This window comes from Nicotiana attenuata, chromosome 9 (assembly GCF_001879085.1).
Source record: "Nicotiana attenuata strain UT chromosome 9, NIATTr2, whole genome shotgun sequence".
Classification (NCBI taxonomy): Eukaryota; Viridiplantae; Streptophyta; class Magnoliopsida; order Solanales; family Solanaceae; genus Nicotiana; species Nicotiana attenuata.
Genome location: NC_031997.1, coordinates 17596930 through 17622560, shown reverse-complemented (window position 1 = coordinate 17622560; position 25631 = coordinate 17596930). Strand labels below are relative to the sequence as shown.

The 25631-nt window shown below is 35.7% G+C and overlaps 2 protein-coding genes across 2 annotated transcripts in view; one reads left to right on the top strand and one right to left on the bottom strand.

The window, feature by feature from the left end:
* Positions 12381 to 13987, top strand: LOC109232124 (probable galacturonosyltransferase-like 4). The gene has a single exon (XM_019397792.1). It carries the CDS (start codon positions 12538 to 12540, stop codon positions 13633 to 13635), a length of 1098 nt encoding a protein of 365 aa, XP_019253337.1. The 5' UTR covers positions 12381 to 12537; the 3' UTR covers positions 13636 to 13987.
* LOC109232123 (AP-5 complex subunit mu) overlaps positions 13992 to 25631 on the bottom strand; it is a 15408-nt gene continuing 3768 nt past the window's right edge. Inside the window, exons 4-8 of the mRNA XM_019397791.1 lie at positions 24488 to 24771; positions 23481 to 24376; positions 21577 to 21633; positions 14989 to 15036; positions 13992 to 14834 (exon numbers count right to left, since the gene is read on the bottom strand). Of these exons, the coding sequence (XP_019253336.1) occupies positions 14763 to 14834; positions 14989 to 15036; positions 21577 to 21633; positions 23481 to 24376; positions 24488 to 24771 (1357 nt within the window). The 3' untranslated portion in view covers positions 13992 to 14762. The remainder of the gene's footprint in view (positions 14835 to 14988; positions 15037 to 21576; positions 21634 to 23480; positions 24377 to 24487; positions 24772 to 25631) is intronic.

The following is a 25631-nucleotide window of genomic DNA, read 5'->3' as shown; positions in this document are numbered from 1 at the left end:
ATATGGTCTAGAGTCCACTCCTTATGGTCTAGAGTCCACTCCTTGACGGTGCAAGGTTACCTGTAGCTTATCCAAGTATCGTTGCATCCTATCTTCTCAAACTTCAAAACTTTTGTTTACTTGGTTTACTACCAACAGTGAATCGCACTTGGCTTCAATGACTTCTGTCCCCAAGCTATTAGCTAGCTCGAGACCTGCAATCATGGCCTCATACTCGGCCTCATTATTAGTCAGCCTAGAAGTTTTGATAGATTGTCTAATAGTACTGGCTGTTGATGGCTTCCAAACAATGCCAAGCCCGAACCCTTTCACATTCGAGGCATCGTCCGTGAAAAGGGTCCATACCCCCAATGATGTACCCGATTTTAGCAGAAGTTCTTTCTCCACTTCGGGTACGAGGGTTGGCGTAAAATAGGCCACAAAGTCAGCTAGGATTCGGGACTTGATGGCCGTTCGGGGTTGATATTTGATATCGTACCCACCAAGTTCGACGGCCCATTTGGCCAACCGGCCCGACAATTCAGGTTTATACAAAATATTTCGAAGGGGATAAGTAGTTAACACATATATTGAGTGACACTGAAAATATGGCTTTAGCTTTCTAGATGAGCTTATTAATGCAAGTGCTAATTTTTCTAAATGAGGGTATCTAGTTTCAGCATCCCCTAGAGTTCGACTTATATAATAAACAGGGAATTGCGTACCTTGCTCTTCTCGAACTAGTACCCCACTTACCGCTATCTCGGACACTGCCAAATATAAGTAAAGCTTTTCATCTACCTTCGGGGTGTGAAGCAAAGGTGGACTCGATAAGTATCGCTCAAATTCCTCTAAGGCCTGCTGGCATTCCGGGGTCCATGCGAAATCCTTTTTCTTTTTGATCAAGGAAAAGAACCTGTGACTTCGATTTGACGACCTCGAAATGAATCGACCCAAGGCGGCTATTCGTCCTTTTAGCCTTTGCACGACTTTTACATTATCCACGATTGTGATATCTTCGATGGCCTTGATCTTATTGGGGTTGAACTCGATTCCCCGATTTGATTCCATGAAACCGAGGAACTTGCCCGAGCCGACTCCAAAGGCACATTTCTCCGGGTTAAGCTTCATGTTGTACTTCCTCAAGATTTTGAATATTTCCTGCAAATGGGTTAAATGGTCCTCTGCGCGCAGGGACTTTACTAACATATCGTCAATGTAAACTTCCATTGATTTACCTATCTATTCCTCGAACATTCTGTTAACTAAGCATTGGTATGTAGCCCCAGCATTTTTTAGCCCGAAGTGCATTACATTATAACAGTATGTTCCGAACTTAGTGATAAACAAGGTCTTCTCCTGGTCCTCCGGGTTCATCTGAATTTGATTGTACCCGGAGTAGGCGTCGAGAAAGGTCAGAATCTCGTGGCCGGCCGTGGCATCGATCATGCGATCGATGTTAGACAATGGAAAAGAGTCTTTAGGGCATGCCTTGTTTAAATTCTTATAATCTACGCACATTCTAAGCTTGTTTCCCTTTTTAGGAACTACAACTACGTTGGCTAACCACTCGGGGTATTTTACCTCCCGAATAGACCCTATTTTAAGAAGTTTGGTTACCTCATCCTTTATGAATGCATGTTCCACTTCAGACTGGGGCCTCCTTTTTTGTTTTACTGGTTTGAACCTGGGGTCGAGGCTTAGCCGGTGTGTTATTATCTCCGGTGGGATCCCTGTCATGTCTAAACGGGACCAAGCAAAACAATCCATATTATCGATAAAAAAATTGAATAAAAGATATTCAATGCAATTGTACTATGAATGAAAATAGTGTTGGATATTTATTTTTTAGTTTTTTCGTGGTTTAGATAAAATGCATAACTTATTTTTCTTTTAGTGTTTAGTCATGTAAATAATAGTTCTTATTAGTCGTACTTATTTTAGCAACTTATTAGTAATTTTAAATTATGTTTGTTTTTATTATGGCTTATAAATAATACTTATTTTATACGATTCTATTATATTTATTGTTGAATATTTTAGTACAATGCTATGACTCGTCTCATATTTATGTTATTTTATTGAACAACACCTTATATAGTTATATCTTACTAGGATTAAAGAAATATTTGGAGCACAAATTCGATATTTTGTGCTATGAAGACTTTATGAAAAACACCCGAAAAAACCCAAAAACCCAAAACCCCCGAGAAAAACCGAGGTTGAAATTCTATTGGTTTGGTTTGATCTTTAAATTTAATAACCCGATACAATTAGTTTGGTTTGGTAATTAAAAAAACAAACCAACCCGACCTATATACACCCCTAATCAATACAATTAAAACAAGTTGATTCAGATAACAGTCGTAAATTTGACCTCCAATTGTCTAATAATAAAATATAAGATGATTTGTGATTAATGTTCCTCTTAACTTGATGTGTGCGGCTATATGATAAATTTATGAATTAAAGTTTAATTCAGGATTTCACCGGTTTTATTTTAAGAGGAAAGAGGAAGCTCCGGAAGTCAATTTCATTGATAACGGTACAAAAGATATTTACATATTTCGAATACTTAAAAAAACAATTGTAGATAATTCTAGTATTATTTCGTAAGGTAAAAAATAATAAATACCATGTTACTGTCAGTTAATGAATAGAGTAAAATTTCTCTGGACTGACACCCTGATGGTGTACATAAGGTACATTTTAAATTTACTAGACAATGGGATAAACCCTATACTTTGGTTTTATAACAGAACAGGATGCACGTAGTATAGAATGGATAGAATCTTTCTATTTTTGGTTTAAAGAAATTTAAGTACTCCTTCCGGTCCAAAATAAGTGAATTTTTAGTTGTTTTCACACAGATTAAGAAATTCACCTTTTAACGTTACTTAGCAATGAAATTGACCATATTAACCTTTACTATCTCTTCACATAAACACTCCTAACACATACTCCAAGGGCAATATAGGAAAAAATAATTAATTCATTCTTGAAATCTGGAAAAAATCACTTATTTTGGACCATAAAAAAAAGGCCAAAAAATTACTTATTTTGGATCGGAGAGAGTATAAGTTTTGGAAATAGGAAAACTTTTGGTAAGATAAATTTGAATTAGTTAGGCAAGTGGATTTTGAATACTATAAAATAGTAGTAATAAAAAAGAAATATGATGCACTGTTGCTGACATAAACATGTCGTCATTGCTGTGCGTGCTAATTTTGTAAACTAAATAGGTAGTTTGGCCGTAGGATATGAAGGTTGAGGTTTCCAAAAGGTTAAAAGGAGAAATTAAAGATTTGATGAGTTTGGAGTTTCAAAGAGAGATTCAAAAGAGCATTTGGCCCCTTTTTGAAACTACTGATAATGTCAGGAGTGTGAAGGCATGGATTTCTAAAACATGGAGGCCATTATGTCTCCTTTCATCCTAACCTTTTTACTTCTTTTTTTTCCTTTCTAATTTACTCCTCTTTTAAACATTACTAGTATTAAACTTCTCTGTCTTCTTACGGGTAGGGACAGAGGCGGAGCTAGGATTTGAAAGTTACGGGTTCGGAGTTCTAATCCTTTTAAGTTACTGGGTTCTAAATTAATAATTAGTACATATTCAATGAATTTCATAAGACAAATATAGGGTTTGGACCAAAGCTATTGGGTTCGGCCGAACCCGTAGCTCATGGGCTAGCTCCGCCCCTGGGTAGGAATAAGGTCGCGTACTCACTCATCAAACTCATTTTTCGGATTACAGTGAATATGTTGTTGTTGTTATTGTTATCATCTTTTAAACATTGCAAACATATATTTTCTTTATTTCATTTTATGTGTCATACCTTACTATTTCTATAGTAATATTTTTTTATATTTAATTTAAACTAAATATTTTATTTTATCCTTATGATATGATTTTATAATCACATAAATTTTATGATATGTTTAAGACCACAAATTTAAAAAGTATTTTTTTATTTTTTAACCTTCATATTCAGTCAAGCACCACCACATTAAATTAAAACGGAAGGCCGAAGTAATTTTTGTTCATCTTAATTTACTATACTCAAAAATTATGTTGAAAAATTTTGAATGAATTATTTTGTTAAAATCCTCGATCAACCAACCAAATATTTCTCGATCTCAATTAACCAGTTAGGATTGGCTATATGAATTTTTAAATATTCTTCTTTTTATTTTTATTAATTTTTTTTGTTAGATACAACGGATTTTCTGTTAATGATGGCCACTAGTTGAGTTATTTGAATAGATTTAAGGCCCTATTTTTAATATATTACTTGGTTAATAAAAAATCAAAATTTAGATTATCCTCAAAATATGGGGACAAAGTGCCTAATTAGCCTTGCGTGGTATATTTCATGTAAACAGTTAAAGATTTACTAAGCTGGTAATGAGTTAGTAGAAGGATCAAAGTGGACATACTAATTCAACATTAAACGTTAATTTGGATACCAGAAGGATCAAAGTTTAGTAAATTTTGCAGTAAACATGGAATAAAAAGGGTTGTTCTCTACTTTTTTTTATCTGTTTAATTTTCAAAGTCTTTTTCAATAACACTTTATTTTCATTTTTAAATTTCTAAAGTGTCACAGATAAATTTAATGATAAATGAAATAATATGGGGACCAATGAGCTCAATACAAAAAGTTTAAGGGCTAGATTATGAAAACTCAGTAGTTAGAGGACCAAATTAACAATATATCTTCCTTATTCTGTGTTATTAGGAACTTGCATTTTATTCAAACTCAAGAAAAAATTTCAACCTCTTAGCTAATCAAAATTAGTAGGGGTTTTTGGTTGGGAGAGGATAACATGAGAGTTGAGTAATAATGGTTTTGTTTTTAATTATGTCTTTTTGTGATTTTGGCTTAAAACGAAATTGACAAGTCAGATAAAGTAATCGAAAATATCATTTGTTTATAAGAGTAATTTTCTGTCTGAAATAAGAAAAAAAAGTAATTTTTTTTGTGTGAAATAACAAAAATATAGTAAAAAACGCAAAAATAAATAAATAAACAAATAAATTTCTTACATAATTTTTATAAGTTGAGTGACTATCTGATCAATCAACTGGATGACATGCTTATTCCCAAGAAAGTCCGAAAGGACTAATAATAAAATAGTTTTAAATTAACAAATGTCCCATGGCAGATTCATAGACTAAACTTGATTCCGACATCTTGGAACTCTTTAAACATGCTTATTCTAATTAGTGTTTAGAATGGATGTAAGAGATTAGATTCTAATTGCAGAGCAAATCATGATTACCCTTTTCTTAAACAAATCAAGGATATGCATGTCCCCTCTTGAACCCACAATTATATGATTTTCTTGCAGTGTTTAATTAATTTGGCCTAACTTTTTAAAAAGATTTCCCCTCTTTCCTTCCTCTAGCTTTTAATCAATAAATTTGATTAGTAAAATTCTCCTTTTTGACCAATACTGCATTATGAATAATTGCTTTTTAATTTGTTCAACCATTTATTACAATTTGGATTTATAAGTTTGACTAATTGTAGTTAGCCAAAGGTTCAAAAGATAAATAGGAAAAAATTAAGTGGGAAGGGCCATAGCTCTTCATTTGCACATGTAGTGTTGTCACACTTAAAAATGCAAGTTGTTCCAAAAATTTCAGAAAATTGCCAATTTGATGAAGGTTATTTTATTCAAAACCTCAGTTTTGATGCCCCTTCTCTTCCACTTCACACCTCAGAACGCATCATTCTCATAGAGATAAACGCGATTTCACATTTTATGTATAAATAATTTTGTAGAGGAAACAAAAAGAAGAAAATAAAAAATAAAGAATATCTAGGACGCAAGACAACTTGCAGTATGGAATTAATTTGGATTAATTTCATTATGAAGGAAATATAACCTTAATTTCACATCCAAATTCTTTTAAAAAGAGATAAGAAATAATAAAAATGTCTACATAATTAAAATAAAACACTCTGAAGAGAAATGGTTTTGGGAGTAGCTAGCAATAGGACTTAAACAAACTTAGTACATTGAACTTTGTGCTATACATATAGAAATCAAGCTTAGTATTAGGATTTTCTTAGTTTATTTTTGCTATTTTAACTCCTAGGAAAACGTAAAAGAGTTTCAAATTAACTAATTATATTAAAATCGTATTCTTGTAAAAATAAGTGCATAAATTTCTCACGGAAATTATTATTCTTAGCAATTTAAGGCTAGCAATTTAAATTAGCAATGGACATAGTTATGATTATTCTTAGCAATTTAACTTCATAAAATTCTCATGATATTTTTTGGTGGATGCAATCACTCACTGAAACAAAATGAATCATTAAGGTTTTTGAGACTTGAAATCCCAAATGGGCACAATCATCATAATATTGTTATTCTAATAAAGGAACATTTAGCTATAATTTGGACACTAATGTAACTCATTATGAGTACAATGTATGAGCAAAACAGTACATATGTACGTACTTGTACAATTTCGCATGCAATTTTTTTATACATATCCGACAATATTTATCATATTGCCCGCAGGAGTAAAAAGTATCCGCACAGAGTATTTTCATCATACCAATATATGTATGACATGTGCTTCTAAATAAATTTATTTTACTTAACAAGTAGGGTTTGGGGGGGGGGGGGTTAGAGAAAATTATTTTTCTTAACTATGATAACTTATTATGCATATTAAATAATATCTCCTTAATAGTTTAACATGTGGTTATTATTATTGTTATTCTTACATAATCAGTACAGGAATGTAGAACTCAATTAGACAACAATTAGCAAGAGACGATTGAATTTCAACTCAGAATTTTTCAGTTCATGTTGTTGCTTCTTAACCATTGGCTTGTCCCTTCAGGGACAATATAAATCAAATTTATAATGATATTCCACACAGTTAACCTTCAATTAATATAATTGTGCACCTTCACTAACAAATTTTACTAATTTTACAAAATTGTTATATTATAATGAGTAAATGTTCCAAAATAAATTTCTCTCATAAATTACCAGTTAAAGATCAATTAAATTTGCAAAAAACTATTAGTAAGAGGGATCAATGATGCACAATTTACTAACTTAAGGGCAAATGAGCTTATTCAGGAACTACGAGAATCAGATTGAACTTATCAAATAACTAACTGACCCAAATTGTTATTTTACATTTTGGGTATACTATTTAAAATATCTGAACCGAATAGGCTACTTCTGACTTAAACTATATAGATATAGATATAACGTTTCTTCCATTTCTAGGTAGACAATAAATTTGTGTCAAGAAAATAACCGAGACCGAAAATATTGCAACAATCGTTGTATTTAATTTCAAATAATTTTGAGTGTACAATCTTCATGAATTCTCTAATTCTTCTTTCCAATAGTAAATAAATTCAAGGGCCTTTGAGCTTGATCTTGAATCTATATTTGTTGCCACTTGCCACGAATGATGATCTTGAATTCAACTAGCACAAACTTCGATTTGAACTAGTACTCATTGAACCTTGATTTGTTCTTCGTTCTTGAGCTTGAACTTGAACTTGATTGCTTGAAGATTGAAACTTGTAGAGAAATATGCGGCGTTTAATCCACGAGCTCTCTCTTGCTTCTTGTTATAATTTCTGGTGTCTTTTCCGAGTTTATGAAGACCCCTATTTATAGTTGTGGGAGGGAAGAGTTATGATAAGAACAAATTCTTTCCGGCCAATCAAATTGAAGTGTGACAAGGCCGCGTTTGATTGGCCAGAACACGTCACTTGCGCATGTGGCGCAGTTTCATTGGCATTTTAATTTGACTTGGCATGCCTTGTCATTTTGACACGTGGCAAGCAGGATCCTATTGGCTCTTTAGTTGGACTTGGCGCGCCACGTCAAGGAAGATGAGATCTTGGGCTTAATGAAGTGGACTTATCATTTGTAGCCCAATTAAATGAGTTGCCCCAATGGAGTAAGACTTATTTATTTAAGGGATTTTTTCCTATCTATACCATATATGAAACCTTATTACTAAAAATGTGCATAATTCCATTATTACCCGCCATGTTTATATTTTTCCTACAAAATTTATACCATTCATTAAATACCCAATATTAAGAGTTGATTCCTTCCAAATTAGGCGCCTACAAATCTGGGATAAATATTTGAATAGCTTATTCCTTCCAAATTAGGCGCCTAAAAATTTGGGACTAAATATTTTTTCATATTCACATTATATTTGTTTCCTCCTTTTTCTGCAGGCTTCTATTTCCTCATTTTTCACGTCCTCGCCCTGCAACTTTTAATCCACGCCCAGTAAGTCAACTCATGTCTCCAACATCATCCATTACCGAGATTCACCAGCAATTAGTTGCGCCTGAAGATACATTGGAATCTGATTTCGGGGAGTCTCCCATGAAGAAGAAAAAGAGAATCAAAGTTTCCTTCCTCTAGCTCCAGTCAACAATTTTCTTCAAAAAATCTACAAATAAACTACAAATCGGTTTAAGTATGTATAAAGCAATATTGTTTTAATGGTATCTACAAATTACTACATTTATACTACAATTAAACTGCAATATATGTTGAAAAAAAATGTTGACTACAAAATTTTCTCCTAATCTACAAATTTTCTACAAAAAATCTACAAATAAACTACAAATCAGTTTACGTATGTATAAAGCAGTATTGTTTTGAAGGGTATCTACAAAATTACTACATTTATACTACAATTACACTACAATCTATGTTGGAAAAAAATGTTGACTACAAAATTTTCTCTTTATCTACAAAATTTCTACAAATAAACTACAAATCAGTTTAAGTATTGTATAAAGTTGTATTGTTTTTAAGGGTATCTATAAAATTACTACAATTAAACTATAATCTATGTTGAAAAAATATGTTGACTACAAAATTTTCTCTTCATCTAGAAAATTTCAAAAAAAAAAAACTACAAATAAACCAATCTTTCTTATTCCATCTTCATCCTTGTCAAAGGCCCATGACTACTCCTTAATGGAATCTTCAGGGTTGTATATGTACCAAATTGGTGTTGGCCACAGCCACAACCACCGCCAGTATTTGGCGTTATTATTGTATGGGATTTATAATGGGTTTCATATTGAATCTCTTTGGCTAAAAATCTGATTATAAAAAATGGGTCTCATCTCTGTATTTTTTGAGAAGAAGAAGGAATGGAGAAGAGAAAAAAATGGGAGGGGGAAAACAGTGCTGGTCAGATCTTGGGAATTAAGGAGAGAGAGAAACGTGGGATATATGGACACCTTTAATTAAGGAGTAAAAAACTGCCAATTAATTATACCTCTAAATTAATTATGGTATATAAATGGTAATTTGGTATGCTGAAATGTAATTAACTCAAACCTTAAACATTGAGGGTAATAAGGTTTCATATATGGTATAGGAAAGTAAAAATCCCTTTATTTAATCTATATATATTGGACTTATATCATTAATGCAATTATGTAAGCCCATAATCCCATACTAATTATTTGAACTAATATATTTAATATATATAGTCTAAATTATCTTATTGGATTTGAATCCAATAAAGTTTAACTGCTTACAAGTAGTTTTGAAATTTATTTAGCCTCAGTATTAAAGTTTTTACCCTCATTCATCCAACCTAGAAGCTTAAGCTACGTGGCCAAGTAGTACCAACCTAGAAGCTTGCTATGTACAAAGTCTAGGCTCACATTCCCTGCCCCTCAATATTAAGGTTTTCTCTATGAGCATGGACATCCAATTAGGCGTTAATGATAGTTCAAATGAAAATTATTTAAACGACACTTAAAATGAAAATTAGTTAAACGACATCGAAAATCTGGTTGTTTGTTAACGAAAATTCCTTTTTAACAATTTTAGAGTTAGAACGTAATTGATATTGCGAAACTCTATTGACAACCGTTAAAATGCTTAGAAGCTTTGAATTCGAAAATTAAATTTTGTGAAATTATTATTATTTGGATTGATTGTTGTTGCAAATGATTGAGAATATCCTTTATAGCTTATACTTTATATCTCAATTTTGAGAGAATTTGGTGAAGATTCGAGGTGGTTTTGGTTGGAATTTCAGATTAAAACTCAAAAAAGAAGAAGATCATAAACAAAGTGTACATAATTTGTATGTCGGGTGTAGAAACGGTAAAATATATACAACTAACACAATTGTATGTAAATTGTAGTTTTTGATTGGATTCTATACAAAAAAAATTGTACATAAGTTGTACGTTTTTTTTTTTTGACCGAATTTGTATATATTTTGTGAATTTTTTTTAATTGTATTCTGTAAATAAAAAAACTTAGATAAATCGAATAAATAATTTAAAATCTCGTACATATACAAAAAAATCCCCATATTTAATGATCTTCTAGCAAATATAAGCAAGCCCAGCGCTGGGCCCAAAATCCCAAAATCTCCTTTGTTTTGCGAGTTAATACTCTCAAACCCGCCTAAACTATACGATTTTTGTCAGTTTCTTACCTAAACTATCGAGTGTCCCCGGAAACCCCCTGAACTATATCCCCCTTCGTAATAACCCCCCCGGTCGCATTAGCCCTAGTGCGTATGATACACGCTCTTAATAAATTATAAAACATGCCATGTGGCATGCCACGTGGATAATTAATCTAATTAATCATAAAATTGACTTAATTAGCCTAAAATAAGTTAATTACTCTCAGTCAAAATAATTGGGTGGGTTTTTACTCGTTCCCTTCAGTAAAGAGGGTCATTTACTCTCAGTAAAAAAAATGTCCTTTTACTCCCATCGGAGAAAACTCTCATCGGACCTTCAACATCTCTTCTCCGATCATCTTCCTCTGATTTCTCTTCAAAACTAGTCGCTGCTACCATCGATTCCTCTTCAAAACTAGTCGCTGCTATTTCGAAGTTGGAATAAAGGTGAAAGTTTTGCTGGTGAATCAGAACAAAATTAGGGCTTAGGATTTTGCTGGTGAAATATCTTCCTCCGATTCTTTGAAAAATCTGAAGATTATTAAAGAAGATTGCTTCAATACAGGTTTTATTCTTTATTCCTTATTAATTTTGTTGCGAAATTATGATAGGTAGGTGCTGCGATTTAGTTCGTAGTAGAAAAAACTGGGTCTTTTTTTTGAGGTGTTACATCTTCCTGCTTGTCAATAAACAGAGAGAGAATTTCAAATGGATTAAGATGAAGAAAGAGATAAAAAGGGTGAAGAAATGGTGAAGAAAGGTGAAATAATGGAGAAGATGGTGTAATATAAAGAAAAAGGGATAAAATATAAGTTTTTTTTAAATAAATGGGCTAATTAGCTGTTATTCAAGCTGTCAGGTGGGCCCCTTTTCATGCTGATTTTCACCGTTCACGCGCTCTTGCGCAACTGGTTTCACACAATATGCCACATAAGCGACCGGGGGGAGGGGGGGGGGGGTTATTACGAAGGGGATATAGTTCAGGGGGTTACCGGGGACACTCGATAGTTTAGGTAGGAAACTGACAAAAATCGTATAATTTAGGCGGGTTTGAGGGTATTAACTCTTGTTTTGTCGTCCCGAAGGGACGCCCCAGTTGGGTTTGGAGGGAGTTGTCCACACGGGCGACGCGGGTTTGATCCCCCCTCAATGCCGTCGGGTCTGAGCCTGTCGCACGGGGCTTGCCTAGTGCGGTTTACATCCCCTGTGTGGTTTGCAGGCTATTACACAGTGGGGGGTTTACCCAGTGCGCACAGAGTGCTCACCACAGAGCGCTCACCCGAAGGACAGAGGCTGTAGCGGCTGCGGGTTTTCCAGGGGTTCCAAAAAAAAACTCTTGTTTTGCCGAAGTAAATAGTTGTGTCTTCTACTAAAATCGCAGCATGATACACACGAAATTATAGAATGAATAAATAAATAACGTATCATATTTATTTATTTCGTGCAAAATGCAAAAAAGTTCCATCTATCTTCTACTAGTTATGAGGCACAACTTTTGTTTAATACTTTGGTTTTAACATTTATTTTGATATATTTATTAACAATTTAGTTCCATTATTTTATGATTTAAAAGAAATTAAATGTTTGAAGTTTATCTTTCACTAGAATTTTATCTGAGCAAACGGAAAATTGTGATCTTTTCCTTATTACTAAACTTAAGAAACGATCTACTAGAGATGTGCATACCACGATTTTAGACATTCCTAATATTTTCATGATTAGGGATAATGTCAAGATGGTAGCTGATACTCTGAAGATGCACCCTATAAAACATGTAATTTGCAAAAGTTTTTGCATGGGCAATAATTTAGGACATCGAAAATAAATGGCTGTACTCGCAAAAATATCGGTCATCCCTACATTTCATGATAAAATTTCACTTCTGTTGTATACCCTTAAATGTAGAACCACTAATCTAGATTATCACTAAAACAATTCCATTAACAACCTCGTTTAATGACCACTTTTTTCTCTCTAAAGGTTACTTTCTTTTGAGTTAGTCAAGCACGTATTGAACACGGATTAATACTCTCCCGCTCTTTTGACATCCATATTATTAGCCCAAGAAAAAAAAATCAAGAAATGTAGCTCAAGGAAGGATGGCCTTTTGGAACAAAAATGTCCCTTCTTCTTCTTCATCTTCTAACTATTTTCCAATCTTAGGCCTTCTTTCCCTCCTCCTCTTACATCCTACCACCACCACCACCTCCTCCTCCTCTTTTGCTAACGCCATTCGCGTTGTTGCCATCCAAAAACCTACCTCCGATGACATACCTTCCTTCCGAGAAGCACCTGCCTTTCGCAATGGCAATGCATGCAGCTCACGTGACATAGACAAAATCCAAATAGTAATGCCTGTTGATGCCAATTACATTAGGGGCACAATGGCTGCAGTATTGTCTATTTTGCAACATTCAACATGCCCAGAAAACACTTCCTTTCATTTCCTTTCCATTCATCTTGAGCCTGAGATTATTTCCCTTATCAACTCCACTTTCCCTTACCTAAGCTACAAAATCTACCACTTTCATCCTAATCGTGTTAGGGGAAAGATATCCAAGTCAATTAGACAAGCCCTGGATCAACCTTTAAATTATGCAAGAATTTACCTCTCAGATATTCTCCCCAAGGACGTGCATCGCGTAATTTACTTGGACTCAGATATCATTGTTGTGGATGATATTGCCAAGTTATGGGGGGTGGATTTGGGAGATAAAGTCTTGGCTGCCCCAGAATATTGCCATGCAAACTTTACAAACTATTTTACAGATACATTTTGGTCGGACGTGAATTTGGCGAAAACATTTGAGGGAAGACGGCCATGTTACTTCAACACAGGTGTAATGGTGATGGATCTTGATGAATGGAGGAAAGGAGGGTACACACAAAAGGTTGAAGAATGGATGTTAATACAAAAGCAAAGAAGAATTTACCATTTGGGGTCTTTGCCTCCAATTCTGCTTGTGTTTGCAGGAAACATTAAGGCAGTTGATCATAGATGGAACCAACATGGATTAGGTGGTGACAACTTTGAAGGAAAATGTAGGGGACTTCACCCTGGACCCATCAGCCTACTGCATTGGAGTGGCAAGGGTAAGCCATGGTTGAGACTGGATGCTCGAAAGCCCTGTACCATCGATTACTTGTGGGCACCGTACGATCTGTATCGTTCAACCAGAGTTGCATTAGAAGAGTGAGAGAGAGAGAACTGAATAGAACTCAAGATAGATTGATAGAAAGAGAACTTGCTGCATTTGAAAATGAAATGGTGCAAACATAGATGCAATATAATTGCACTGTAAGACATTGTCAGGGAAGAATGATTAAGATTACAGCTAATAGTCCTAAGGCTTGAGATGTAGAATCCTTAGGCCTTGTAATCTAAAGAATGAAGCTAAAAGAGTCTACAGGTATATTAGACATCGATAGCTAAGAAAGGAATTCACGAAAGTGAATGAACTTAATTGTTCTCCCCTTATTAGGCTTTGTACATTCGTTTTTCTTGATTGTAAAGGTTAAGTGTTAATTTTTGAATGTTTCCTTCATGAATCCATAAGGCTAACAACAGGATATATTAGGCTTAAAAAGATTTATCTTACAACACAGAGAACCCTTTCAGTCAAGGGATCCAATTCAATGAACTCCAGTGTCCCCACAAATAAAAAGCAATTCACTAAGAGGTTGTTTGGTTCGGAAGATTATAATCCTGGGATTATTATGCCACATTCAATGTAGGATAAAGAATACCAAGATTTTGGTATAAAATATAAACCAGTATGAGCTAATACCCATAACCAAACACCAGATAAATGTGTGTTACATCAGGAGGTAAAAGACCCAGTAACCAAACGCTTCTTAGAGCTAGAAATCTCAGCATCTTTCCAGTTCTATAAAATTCGAATGAAGCAAGGGGAAAACTGCTGATCAAGTAAAGCATGTCTGTAACAGCAGAAGGCACGAGACTCGGTCTCTCTAGGAAGAGTATCTTTCACCTAGTAGAAACACCAAGACAACACAAGCAAGTATGCAGTTAGTTCTCATACTATACAGCTAACTGATTATGTGTGACCTGAGTATCCAAGAAGTAGTTGTACACGTCTTAAATAATCTTGTGCCACAAATACCAAATGCCAAGAAACATGAGTCATCCACTTCCTACTAGTGCAATCTAACTGCAAGAGGAACTGGTCACCAAATGGTCCCACTATACATCTCTTTTGCATACAGCCTCTTTGTCGCTCGCCTCTCAATTTCAGCAGCCATCCAACAAGATAACCGTCTGTCATTGCTCCTAACAGATATGCCAACAATATATTTTGCATCTCTATGCTTTGGGTGTGGAAGCAACAGGACATTTTCCTAGTGTGTTCCACAAAATATAATCCCCAGAAGTCACCTGTGACAATAATACCAAAGTCAGACCACTAAAGATTTTAATAACTCAAAAGACAGGGTTGATTGCAGATGTCGAACAGCTGCTGTAATAAGCAGACCCAAATAAAGCTAGAGAACCATCAAGAATATGTTATTTAACTGATAACAAAAAATACCTGAGTTGAAAATTCCACAGGTGCTTTAACAGCAGGGAAAATGCTTACCTGCAATGGCTTATCGCATTAAGAAGAGCAGTAACTAAATATCAATATAAGCAGGAAACATAAAGCACCTAAGAATCCCTGTGACTGAGAAACTGCTAACAGCACAAACCTAGAGCTGACAGTTAGCAGTTCAAGCATATGATGCAGTGAGTAGGTAACCGATGGTAATTTGCTTTCATCTAGATGTTCAAGGCGGAGAATAGTCCGATGCGAAGTTTGTACGCTTAAGAAAGAGATGTGAAGTGTAGAAGTAGGTTGAATCTACTATTGCCTAGGAAAAGTGGGATGGACCAATAAGCACTTAGATTAATTTTCACAAATAAAAGGAAATCTACCTGACATAATTAACATGTGAAAAACAAATAATTAGCAACATCAACTAATGCAATAAACGGAAAAGAGAAGACCTAAAAATACCCTCCCATAAGAGCGGATTTTCACTTGGGATAAGCCCGTATTTTTTTACCCTAGTTATGAATGAGCTAACCAATAGTGTGCAAGATAAGACTTAATGGTGCATGTTATTTGCACAAGATATCGTGTTAATTAACAACAATACCAAGTAAATCAACTAAGAGTTAGTGTGAGGAAAAGGAAGATAGGAAGAAAGAAATGAGTGAAAACACACCTTGATTATTCCCTAAAGCTACCGAGTCTTAAATAGTCACTATAAGTGCTAAGATAGGAAGGAAATATTCTATCTAATTACACAATCAATCAAATCAAATCAAATTAATCATAATTGATACTCCCTTTGTCGAATTTATGCGACTCTTTCCTTTTTAGATTTAATAACAATTTAACTTTAAATTTCTCATAATACCCTAAATGAGATGATGATTTATAGCCATATGTTCTTTCATTCTTAAACTCCCGCCCAATCAAACAACATCACATAAATTGGGACGAAGGGATCATAAAGTATTATTTACAATATTCTTACAACATTCTTAACACTCCCCTCAAGTTGGTGCATACAAGTGGTATGTACCAAGCTTATTACAAATGTAACTGAGACGAGAACAAGTGAGGAACTTGACAAAAATATTTACAAGTTGATCATTTGACTTCACAAATTTTGTAACAATGTCTCCTAAAGTATCTTTTCTGTGATGAAGTGATAGTCGAACTTGTGTTTAGTTCTCTATGAAACCCTGGATTTGATGCAAAATAGCAGCTTGGTTATAACTCATAAGTTCGATCGATTTCTCAAAACTTTAATTTCCTGAGCAATTGTTTGATCCAAACTAGTTCGCAAGTTGACACAACCATTGGACGGTATTTTGCTTTTGCACTAAATCGAGCAACCACATTTGGTTTTTTACTCTTTCAAGTACCAAATTACCACCTACCAGAATACAATATCCATATATAGACCGCCTATCAAAAAGTGATCCTGCCCAATCAGTGTTTATCTATCCAACTATTTGTTCATAGCCTTGATCCTCAAAAAGAAATTCTTTGTCTGGGGCTGATTTTATATATCGAAGAATACAGATAGCTGCATCACAATCACTATCACTATCACACAAAGAGTCCGTAAACCGACTTACAACGCTCACAAGAAAGGCTACCAGGTCGAGTCACTATGAGGTAGTTCAACTTACCAACTCTAGTATCACTAAGGGGCTCCACCTGTCGTGTCAAAAGCTTAACATCCGGGTCTATATGAGTGTTAATTGGTCTACAACATGTTATTCCTATTTCTTCAAGATGTATAAAGCATACTTGAGTTGTGAATTGACAATTCCTGATTTGGACTAAGCGACCTCAATGTCTAGGAAGTACTTCAATCTGCCTAAATCCTTAGTTTGCAAGTGATGAAGGAGAAGTTGTTTTAATTTAGTTATACCATCCTGATCACTGCCCGTGATGAATATATCAGCAGCATAAACTACCAAATAACTACAAAAATTTGGAGCAGTATGTCTATAAAATGCAGAACATTCAGCCTCACTGCGAGTCATACCAAACTTCTACATAACTATGTTGAACTTACCAAAACATTCTCGAGGAGAATGTTTCCGACCATATAAGAATCAACGCATCCGGCATACAAGACCGCTAGACTCCCCCTAAGCAATAAAATCAGGTGGTTGCTCCATATATACTTCATCCTCAATATTGTAGTGGAGAAAAGCATTCTTAACGTCCAATTGATAAAGAGGTCAATGGCAAACATCAATCATGGATAGAAAAAAAAGGACGGAGATATGCTATTTTAGCCACGAGGGAAAAAGTCACAGTAATCAAGTCCAAATATCTGAGTATAACGTTTGGCAATAGGGCGGGCATTAAGTTGATCTATTTAACTGTCTGGACCAACTTTGACTGCATAATCCATCGACAACCAATAGGAGATTTACCTAGAGGTAGAAGAACAAACTACCAAGTACCATTAGCATATAAAGCATATATCTCTTTGACCATAGTCTGTTGCCATCTAGGATGAGAGAGCGTTTATCGACTTAGGGATAGAAACGGAGGACAAACAAGACATAAAGGCATCATAGTGTGATGCTAGACGATGATAACTCAAACCAACATAATTAGAATTAGGATTAAGTGTGGATTGAATAACTTTTCGAAGAGAAGTTGGAGGACTAGGAAGAGACAAGTCCTCAGTAGGTGAAGGATCCAGTATAAGACATGAATTATCTGGACCTAATGCTAGACACTAACGGTGATGATGCGTCAAGAGTGGTGGAGATGCAGAAGGTGTTGTAGGTGGTGGAGCTGTGGGAGAAGATGAAGGAGAGATGGTGACAGAATCCCTAGAAAGATGGAACTAGTAACACCATAAAAATGCCTAGGTCACCTAGATCGGTGAAGTATAGTTGATTTTCAAAGAAGGTAAAATTGGCGAACATAAGGTGCCGCTAGAAGTCAGGTGAATAGCACCGATATCCTTTATGCACCCTCGCGTAACCTAGAAACACATATTGAGCACGAGGGGCTAACTTGTTTTTTCTGGAATAAGGCTATGGACAAAACACATACTCCTACACGAGGTGGAAGAAAGATGAGTGAGGAAACAAAATAGAGTGTGAACTCGATTTTGGATAGATGAGGAAAGCATACGAATAATGAGATATCAGGGTGTGAGAATTGCATTTCCCAGAAAATGCAATGGAACATGAGATTGTATGAACATGGTACAATGGTCTCAATGTACTATGCCGCATGAGAGAGATGCCATTCTTCTTTCATTCCCCCTCAACCAGATAGTCCTTATCTTTTGTATCTGAAGAGGCTTCTGCCTGTCACAATCTCCTTTCCTTTCCTAGCTACTTCTCGTGGTCTTTTTTTTTATGTCGATCACCTTCTTTTATCATATATGGTTTACCTTTTGAGGTGAAAAAAATACCTGCAAGGTCATCAAAAGCAGTGATATTGTTCAGATCTGGAAAATTATTAAAAATATTACTGCTTTGTGTTGACATTAGATCTGAACCATTTGGTACAACCAGTAGTGGCGTTTCATCAGCTAGTGGTTGTTGGTTTTCTAAGGTAGCTTGGTTAAAAAACTGTGGAATTCCCAAGCTGCTTTTGATGGATCTGCCCATTCAAATGGCAGAAAAACTAGCAAATAAAGAAATTCCCAAGATCCACCAATAGACGCATCATATTAGGAAATTCACAAATCACAGTAAAATTGTACGATGTGTCTTGCATTTTACTCAACTCCATGAAACCTCCGCTCTATTTTTCTTCCAATCTACCCATCCTATTTTTCATCTTTTCTTCCAATATATCAATTCTTCCAGCAACTTGAGCATATTGATGTACCGGTCCATCCAATTGAATTGCCATAATTCCCAGTTTTGCATTAGTTGTCTTTGTACATTTGGTAGGGCGTGCTTGACTTGGTCTTTTATTTTGCCTAGTTTTTTTTTTGGACCATTAGTTTGTCACATTTGCTCAAAATAATTTTACCAATCATTCTTGAAGAAGCTGTAACAAATATTTAGGGGAGTAGGTATATATCAAAGTATTTTAACAAAGATGTTATTGTTGGAGTGAAGAAAATACTCCTCACATTTGAGTCAGTTACACATGATATTGAATATTTTTCCGACATTAAGTGGCATATGAGTGCAGATGGCATAATGGAGAAATACTCTAGTTAAAACAATAAATTATTTATATTTGGTATTAATCTACTACTTATGAAGGTCACTCATGGACTATTACTTTAGCCAATATAGCTTCCAATCGCGTTCCATTAGGATTCAACGCCCAATTGGCACCAAATGGGCACAATTTTCCTTCAACGTCCTCCCCATTAGGTGTTGTGGAAAGGATATGCATCAAAATCATCATTAACTGACTCTAGACCAATAATTGGTCCAGCTTTCAGGTGAGAAGTTGATTGTCTTCCTCTAACAATAGATTAATTTGGATCTTTGTTCTTGAAGAACTCTAGAACAAAGTCTAGACAAAAATCTCCAAGAGGGTGCAGGAAAATTTTCAAGTTGTAATGCTTGATGGTATCAACTGTGATCTCATCAAAATCACCATCCTTGGCATAAAAATCCATCCCTTTTTCTTCAATGGGTTTTCGGCCCTTCAATCCTCCATTGCGTGAAGCTTTAGGATAAGGATTCTTTTTGCCATTAGATAATGGTGATGGGTGCTTCGTGAAGAAGAAAAGTGAAGAAATATACTTACATAAAATACTTGTTTTATTTTTAATGTATACTTATGTCTATCTAAATCTTTAATATTTTTAGGCATACACACACACACACACACACACATATATATATGTGTGTGTGTGTGTGTGTGTGTGTGTGTGTGTGAGAGAGAGAGAGAGAGAGATTTATAAAACCATAAATTTTATATATAGAAGTGTATTTATAATGTATAAAATTTATATCGATAGAAAGTATCTTTATAAGATTGGGGGAACCCAAATTGTGGAAGGACGATGTTCAATGCGTAGTAGAGAGGGAAATAAATAATCACAGTAATTCAGCAAAACTGGGAAAAAAAATACTATTCAAGAGCCCAATGCATTTGAACTCCAAATCATGATTGCACAACATACCATGCTAACAAATAGTGACAGGAATAGAGTTAAGGAAAAAGGGCCACGATGCATGGCGCTTCTGCTGTGACGCATCAGACTCACCCACCCCTGCCCAGCCCCCTGCTTGTAGCCAGCCATGTCTGTGGAGCGTTTGATTTTTCTGTCCATTTTTAGTTCTTATAAAGTAAAATTTTTGGGACCACAAGAATATTTTAAATCTTTACTTTTTCTTCACTTTTTTGTGGCGTACACTACCCCCAATCATCTTTTTCACTTTTCTTCTTCATAAAGTACCCATCACCATCATCAAATGGCAATCAAAGAGAATCCTTATCCCAAAGTTTCACGCAACAAAGGATGGAAGGGCCGAAAACCCATTGAAGTTTCACGCAACAAAGGATGGAAGGGCCGAAAACCCATTGAAGAAAAAGGAATTGATTTTTATGCTAAGGATAGCGATTTTGATAAGACCTTAATATCATCAAGTATTACAGCTGGAAAATTTTCGTGTAGTATCCTGGTGATTTTTGTCTAGACCTTGTTCTAAAGTTCTACAAGAATCTTAACAAAGATTCAAATCAATATGCTGTTAGGGGAAAGACAATCAGCTTCGCACCTGAATGCATTAACCAACATTTTAGTCTAGAGTCAATTAATAACGAGTTGACGCAGATACTTTTCACAACACCTAATTGGGAGGAAGTTGAAGGAAAATTATGTCCACTTGGTTCGAATTGGGCACTGAATGCTAATGGAACGTGAAAATCTTTGATTGGAAGAAATATTGGTTACAGTAATAGACCATGGGTAACCTTCATAACCAGCAAACTGATACCAAATACAAATAACTCATTGGTTAAGTTACCTAGAGTGCTTCTCCTTTGTCATCTGCACTCATATGCCAGTTAATATTGGAAAATCGTCAATATCAATATCAAGGCATGCATAACTCACCCAATGAGTTGTAGTTGTTACACTTATATAAGTTCCGGTATTTGACAACAATCTTTCTAGTATGATTGGAGATTTGTTGGTCATTGCAGAGATAAATGTAGGATATAGAGAATTCTAGTTTTAGAGAACTCTTAACTTGCCTCAAACGATAAGTTATCTACTATTGGAATGAAATGAGCCAAATAGACTCGAAATGGATATACCCTAACAAGTTTGGGATTGAGACCAAGTAAATCGATTGACTAACTTGATGGTTTTGAAGAGAAGAAGAAAAAAAACCTGGATAAAAATTAGTAAAACTCAGTTGCAAATACATGGACTCACAAAAAAAAAGAAAAAAAAAAGGAGACAATGCACATAGTTATTTTTGCCAAATGAAAATTGAAAGGAAAGATTTTTCAGATAATGATAATTCAGAAATTATTAGTTTCAAGCTAATCTAGATAATAAATTAGGATAACACATGTTGAACTATTAATGATTCATTTCCATGATAATGTTCCTCTCTAAAAGAAAGACTTAACTTGACAACAGATGATTTATAGAGGACTTACAGATTTTGGATCAATAGACATTCCTGACAATGATCCTCCCATTATCTTGAATGAAACCTGCAATCACATGATGAGTATAAATATACTTTTCACAAAGCAATTAATTTCAACAACTTAAAGAAATGTTCATATCCCCATCAGCTAATTGTCATACTATTAAAAAGGAATATATCTTGATTATGAGGTTGATGAAGTACTTTTGACTGTATAAAAGCAAAAATTAGTAGAGTCAATTTGCACTCTTCGGACTCGCCTAACCTTGTTACTCTTCTGTTTCTCTTTCTCTGTTTTGAATAGTGTCTCTCTCTCTCTGTGTTCCTCTCATTATTCTCTTCTTGTCTGAAGGGACAGGAATGGAAACTTCCATGGATGGGGAGTGCTGATGGTTATGGGCTGTGGTAACAAATTGATCCCAGAAAGCTCTCTCTCTCTCTCTCTCTCTCTCTCTCTCTCTCTCTCTCTCTCTCTCTCTCTCTCTCTCTCTCTCTCTCTCTCTCTCTAGGTGGCAATCTTGTGATGGGGTATCAAGTACGATCCCAACTCAAAACATCAACGACAAAAACAACATACCCAGTGTTATCCCACAAGTGAGGTTTGGGGAGGGTAGTGTGTAAGCAAACCTTACCTCTACCTCGTGAAGGTAGAGAGGTTTCCGATAGACTCTCGGCTAAATGAAGGCATAATCATAGCAGTTTTGAAAAAGAAATACAGTAATGAAGAAGCCATGGAAAGAGAAGCAGTAACCACAGCCAGAAAAAATAAGATAACCAAAGCAAAGACAACAGGTAGTAATAGAAATCTACGAATAGGAAATACGAGAATAACACTAGTACTACAGGTATAAAGAAGTCCTTGCCGATTAAAAAACATATACTGATAAAAAAAGTGTCCTGAAGTCTAACAGTTTTCACGAAGTCTGCTATATATATTCATTCTTTTTTTTTTCAATCAGCTCTATGAAGGGAGCCTTGGAGCAACGGTTAAGTTGTCTCCGTGTGACCTAGTCACGGGTTAGAGCCGTGGAATCAGCCATTGTTGCTTGAATCAGGGTAGGTTGCCTATATTACACCCCCGAGGTGTACCCTTCCCCGGACCCTGCATGAACGAGGGATGCTTTGTGCACCGGGCTGCCCCTTTTTTCAATCAGCTCTATCTAGGGCCACATTCTCTGCTAAGACAATATCTTCCTAACTTTTCCATGCGACTTCGCCAGCTCTTTGCTTAATCTTAAACGTTTGGTTACTTAGTATACCTAAACTCACAGTAAATTCCAGTACTAGCATGTTCAAAGAAAAGCCCTCTTATCCCTAGTTTCTTTTTGGTGCACCAATGAAGTTCCAGTGTGTAGAAAAGCTTGGTTGTCATTCATAGAGAATTGCATTATGTTGTAGATTCTCTACCTTTTAGTATACTACATGTATGCAGGATTTTTTTTTTTTTTTTTTGATAAGGTAAAACATATTGATGAAACCAGCAGAAACTGGGAAATATTCATTTAAAAGATACAGATATCAGATATGTGCATCATAGAGACTGTAATGAACAGATAAAGTTCAACATAGCTTTGGGCTCTAACAAGTTTGGCGCAGCCATGTTGCACCAAAAACTAAACAAGAATATACATTTGTGTTTAAGCTTAAGTACAGTGTCATTCTTGTCTGCAAAAATCCTAGCATTTCTTTCTTTCCAAATGATCCAGCGTATAGCAGCAGGAATGATGTTCCAAACAGGAAGCGAGGTTTTAGGGAGTTTTCCCCACTGTTAATAGAATTGTTTACCTTACAAAAAAAAAAGGAGTTTATATGGAAAAATAAAAGGAAATCTTAGCTGTCTGGACAGCTCACATCAAAATAATCCATGAAAGAGGAAGCATTACAACTAAAGTTGCTATACAGAATACTTACTTTAGCATAATCGTATGCTTGCCAGCAAAATGGCTCCTCCAAATCAACTGCTTGAAGATCCTTATTCATTTTTTCCATTAAAAAGTCTTCCACATTCGCCATATTATTCGTCGACTCTGTTTCGGCATCACTCTCTTCATCTTCCATATTCCCAAGTACTGCCCCTGAGGAAGGCAATCTTTGAGGTTGCCATGGAGCAAACTTTACTGTCCCTGGAAATGTTGCCTCAACACTCTTTCCTGATACTCCTCGACCGGTTGTTATAATTTTCCATTCAACAAAGTGTTCAGCAACTGAAACTGTTCCAATAGAAGGTGTCCCTTCAAAAGAAAGCACCCGTCTCCTAGGGAAAGGTATTGTCACTGTGCAGAAATCCATTGACAGAGGAGCTCTATAACCTTCCATGAGCCGTAACCTAAACAAAAAAGCACCTTCATTTTCTGAAACCATTGAAAGCTGATAAAAACCCTTGATCGGAGGCCGCATACCACAAAGTGCCTGATAACGCATCAATACGAAATTTCCTAATGGTGGTGAGAACATAAGTGCTTGCTTCTCGTTACCATGCTCTGGAACTTGAGCACAGGGGTGGAAGGATAATAGCTCCACACGAGCAGTGTCCAAACCTATAAGTGGGAACATCACATCGGGCAACCCTTCTAATTCTGCTCGACAGTTAACTTGACCTGAAATTGTAATGCTATCTGAAATTTCATCGCGATCATACATGGCAGCATGGACTGTCTCGTGAATTGTGAACAGAATTCTCTGCTTCCCTCTATAGAGATAAGGCTTCCATGCTGGTTGCTTCTGGTCTGCAGGAGGGATATCTGCTGAAGAAAATCCATTTATCTTGACAGCTGAAATGTTGGTGTAGTTAAGATCCAGAGGGGTGCCTACATTTAAGGTAGACGGCTTTTTTCAGCAAAGAGTAAATCCTTCAATTAAGTCACACAAACATGGACAAAAAAAGTGCAATAGTAGATACCACAATAAAGATTACCAACCAAAAGGCATCGCACTGCTTATAAAAGAGCGAATAGCATCTCTATCTAGGGGCCTCAAACCAATCTTTGGAGCATCAGATGCCATTGCTCCACTGGTTGCAGCTCCAGAAGCTGTGGATCCTGCAACTGGAGCAGCTACAGGTTTTGCTCTTGCTGAGATACCAATACTTCCAGTGAGAGAATCCAACAACCCACCCACTGATGGAGATGCACTTATGACTATTTCAGGTTCTGTCACATTGCCTGTTATGATGTCTCCTATCATGTGACCCACCATAAATGCCCTGTATTTGGAAAGTATTGCAATTTTAGTAATAAGTGGAACTAGAGAGATCCAACTACACAAGATCTAAACCAACCTGCATTAGCCATAAAAGAACCTTGCCATGATTCATATTAGACCACGCTAAACCCCAGCTTCAAAGCTAACTTCGAGGAGCGAAGTTCATGTATAAGTATATGATTAATTACAAGAAAGAATTTAATATGCTATAATCTAATTAACTGTCAATTTAACTCCTATAAACTAATCAAATCCCCTTCCCCCCCCCCCCCCAACCACAAACCCCAAAAGAAAGAAACTAATTCCTCTATACACAGCAAGGAATAGTAGATGGCGATGGCAGGCTCAAAATCTTTTTGATAAGTCAATGACAGGCTCAAAGATCTATAATATTGTATCTAGAAAAGGAAGTCTATGATATTTTGGCTGGGCAATTACAGGGCGATTATCAGCATCATTATTATTAGCTTTGATACATATTCCCCTCCCCCTCCCCCCCGAACTTGAGAAAAAAACCCTTGAACACCTTAACTTTGCAGGTGCCCCGTTATACACCCAAACTTGATAAAAGGGGATCCAAGATCCCCTTGAACTGTGTTAGACCATTGTAAAGTGGAGGGTGTGATTCAAATGCTTGACACGTATCAAAGACAGAGAAGAAAAAAAATCAGAACTATACCCCTTAGAATGTCCAACATACATATATCTACCCCATATCCATGGAAGCACCCTTTCAACTTCAGTCTCCAATTAAAACATCACTACCGAGTGTTCGGACCCGGGAAAATTCTCCAGCCACTTCTCTTTCTCTGCACTCTTAAATCGCTGTGGGTGGTACTCTCTCTCTCTCTCTTCCCCCCC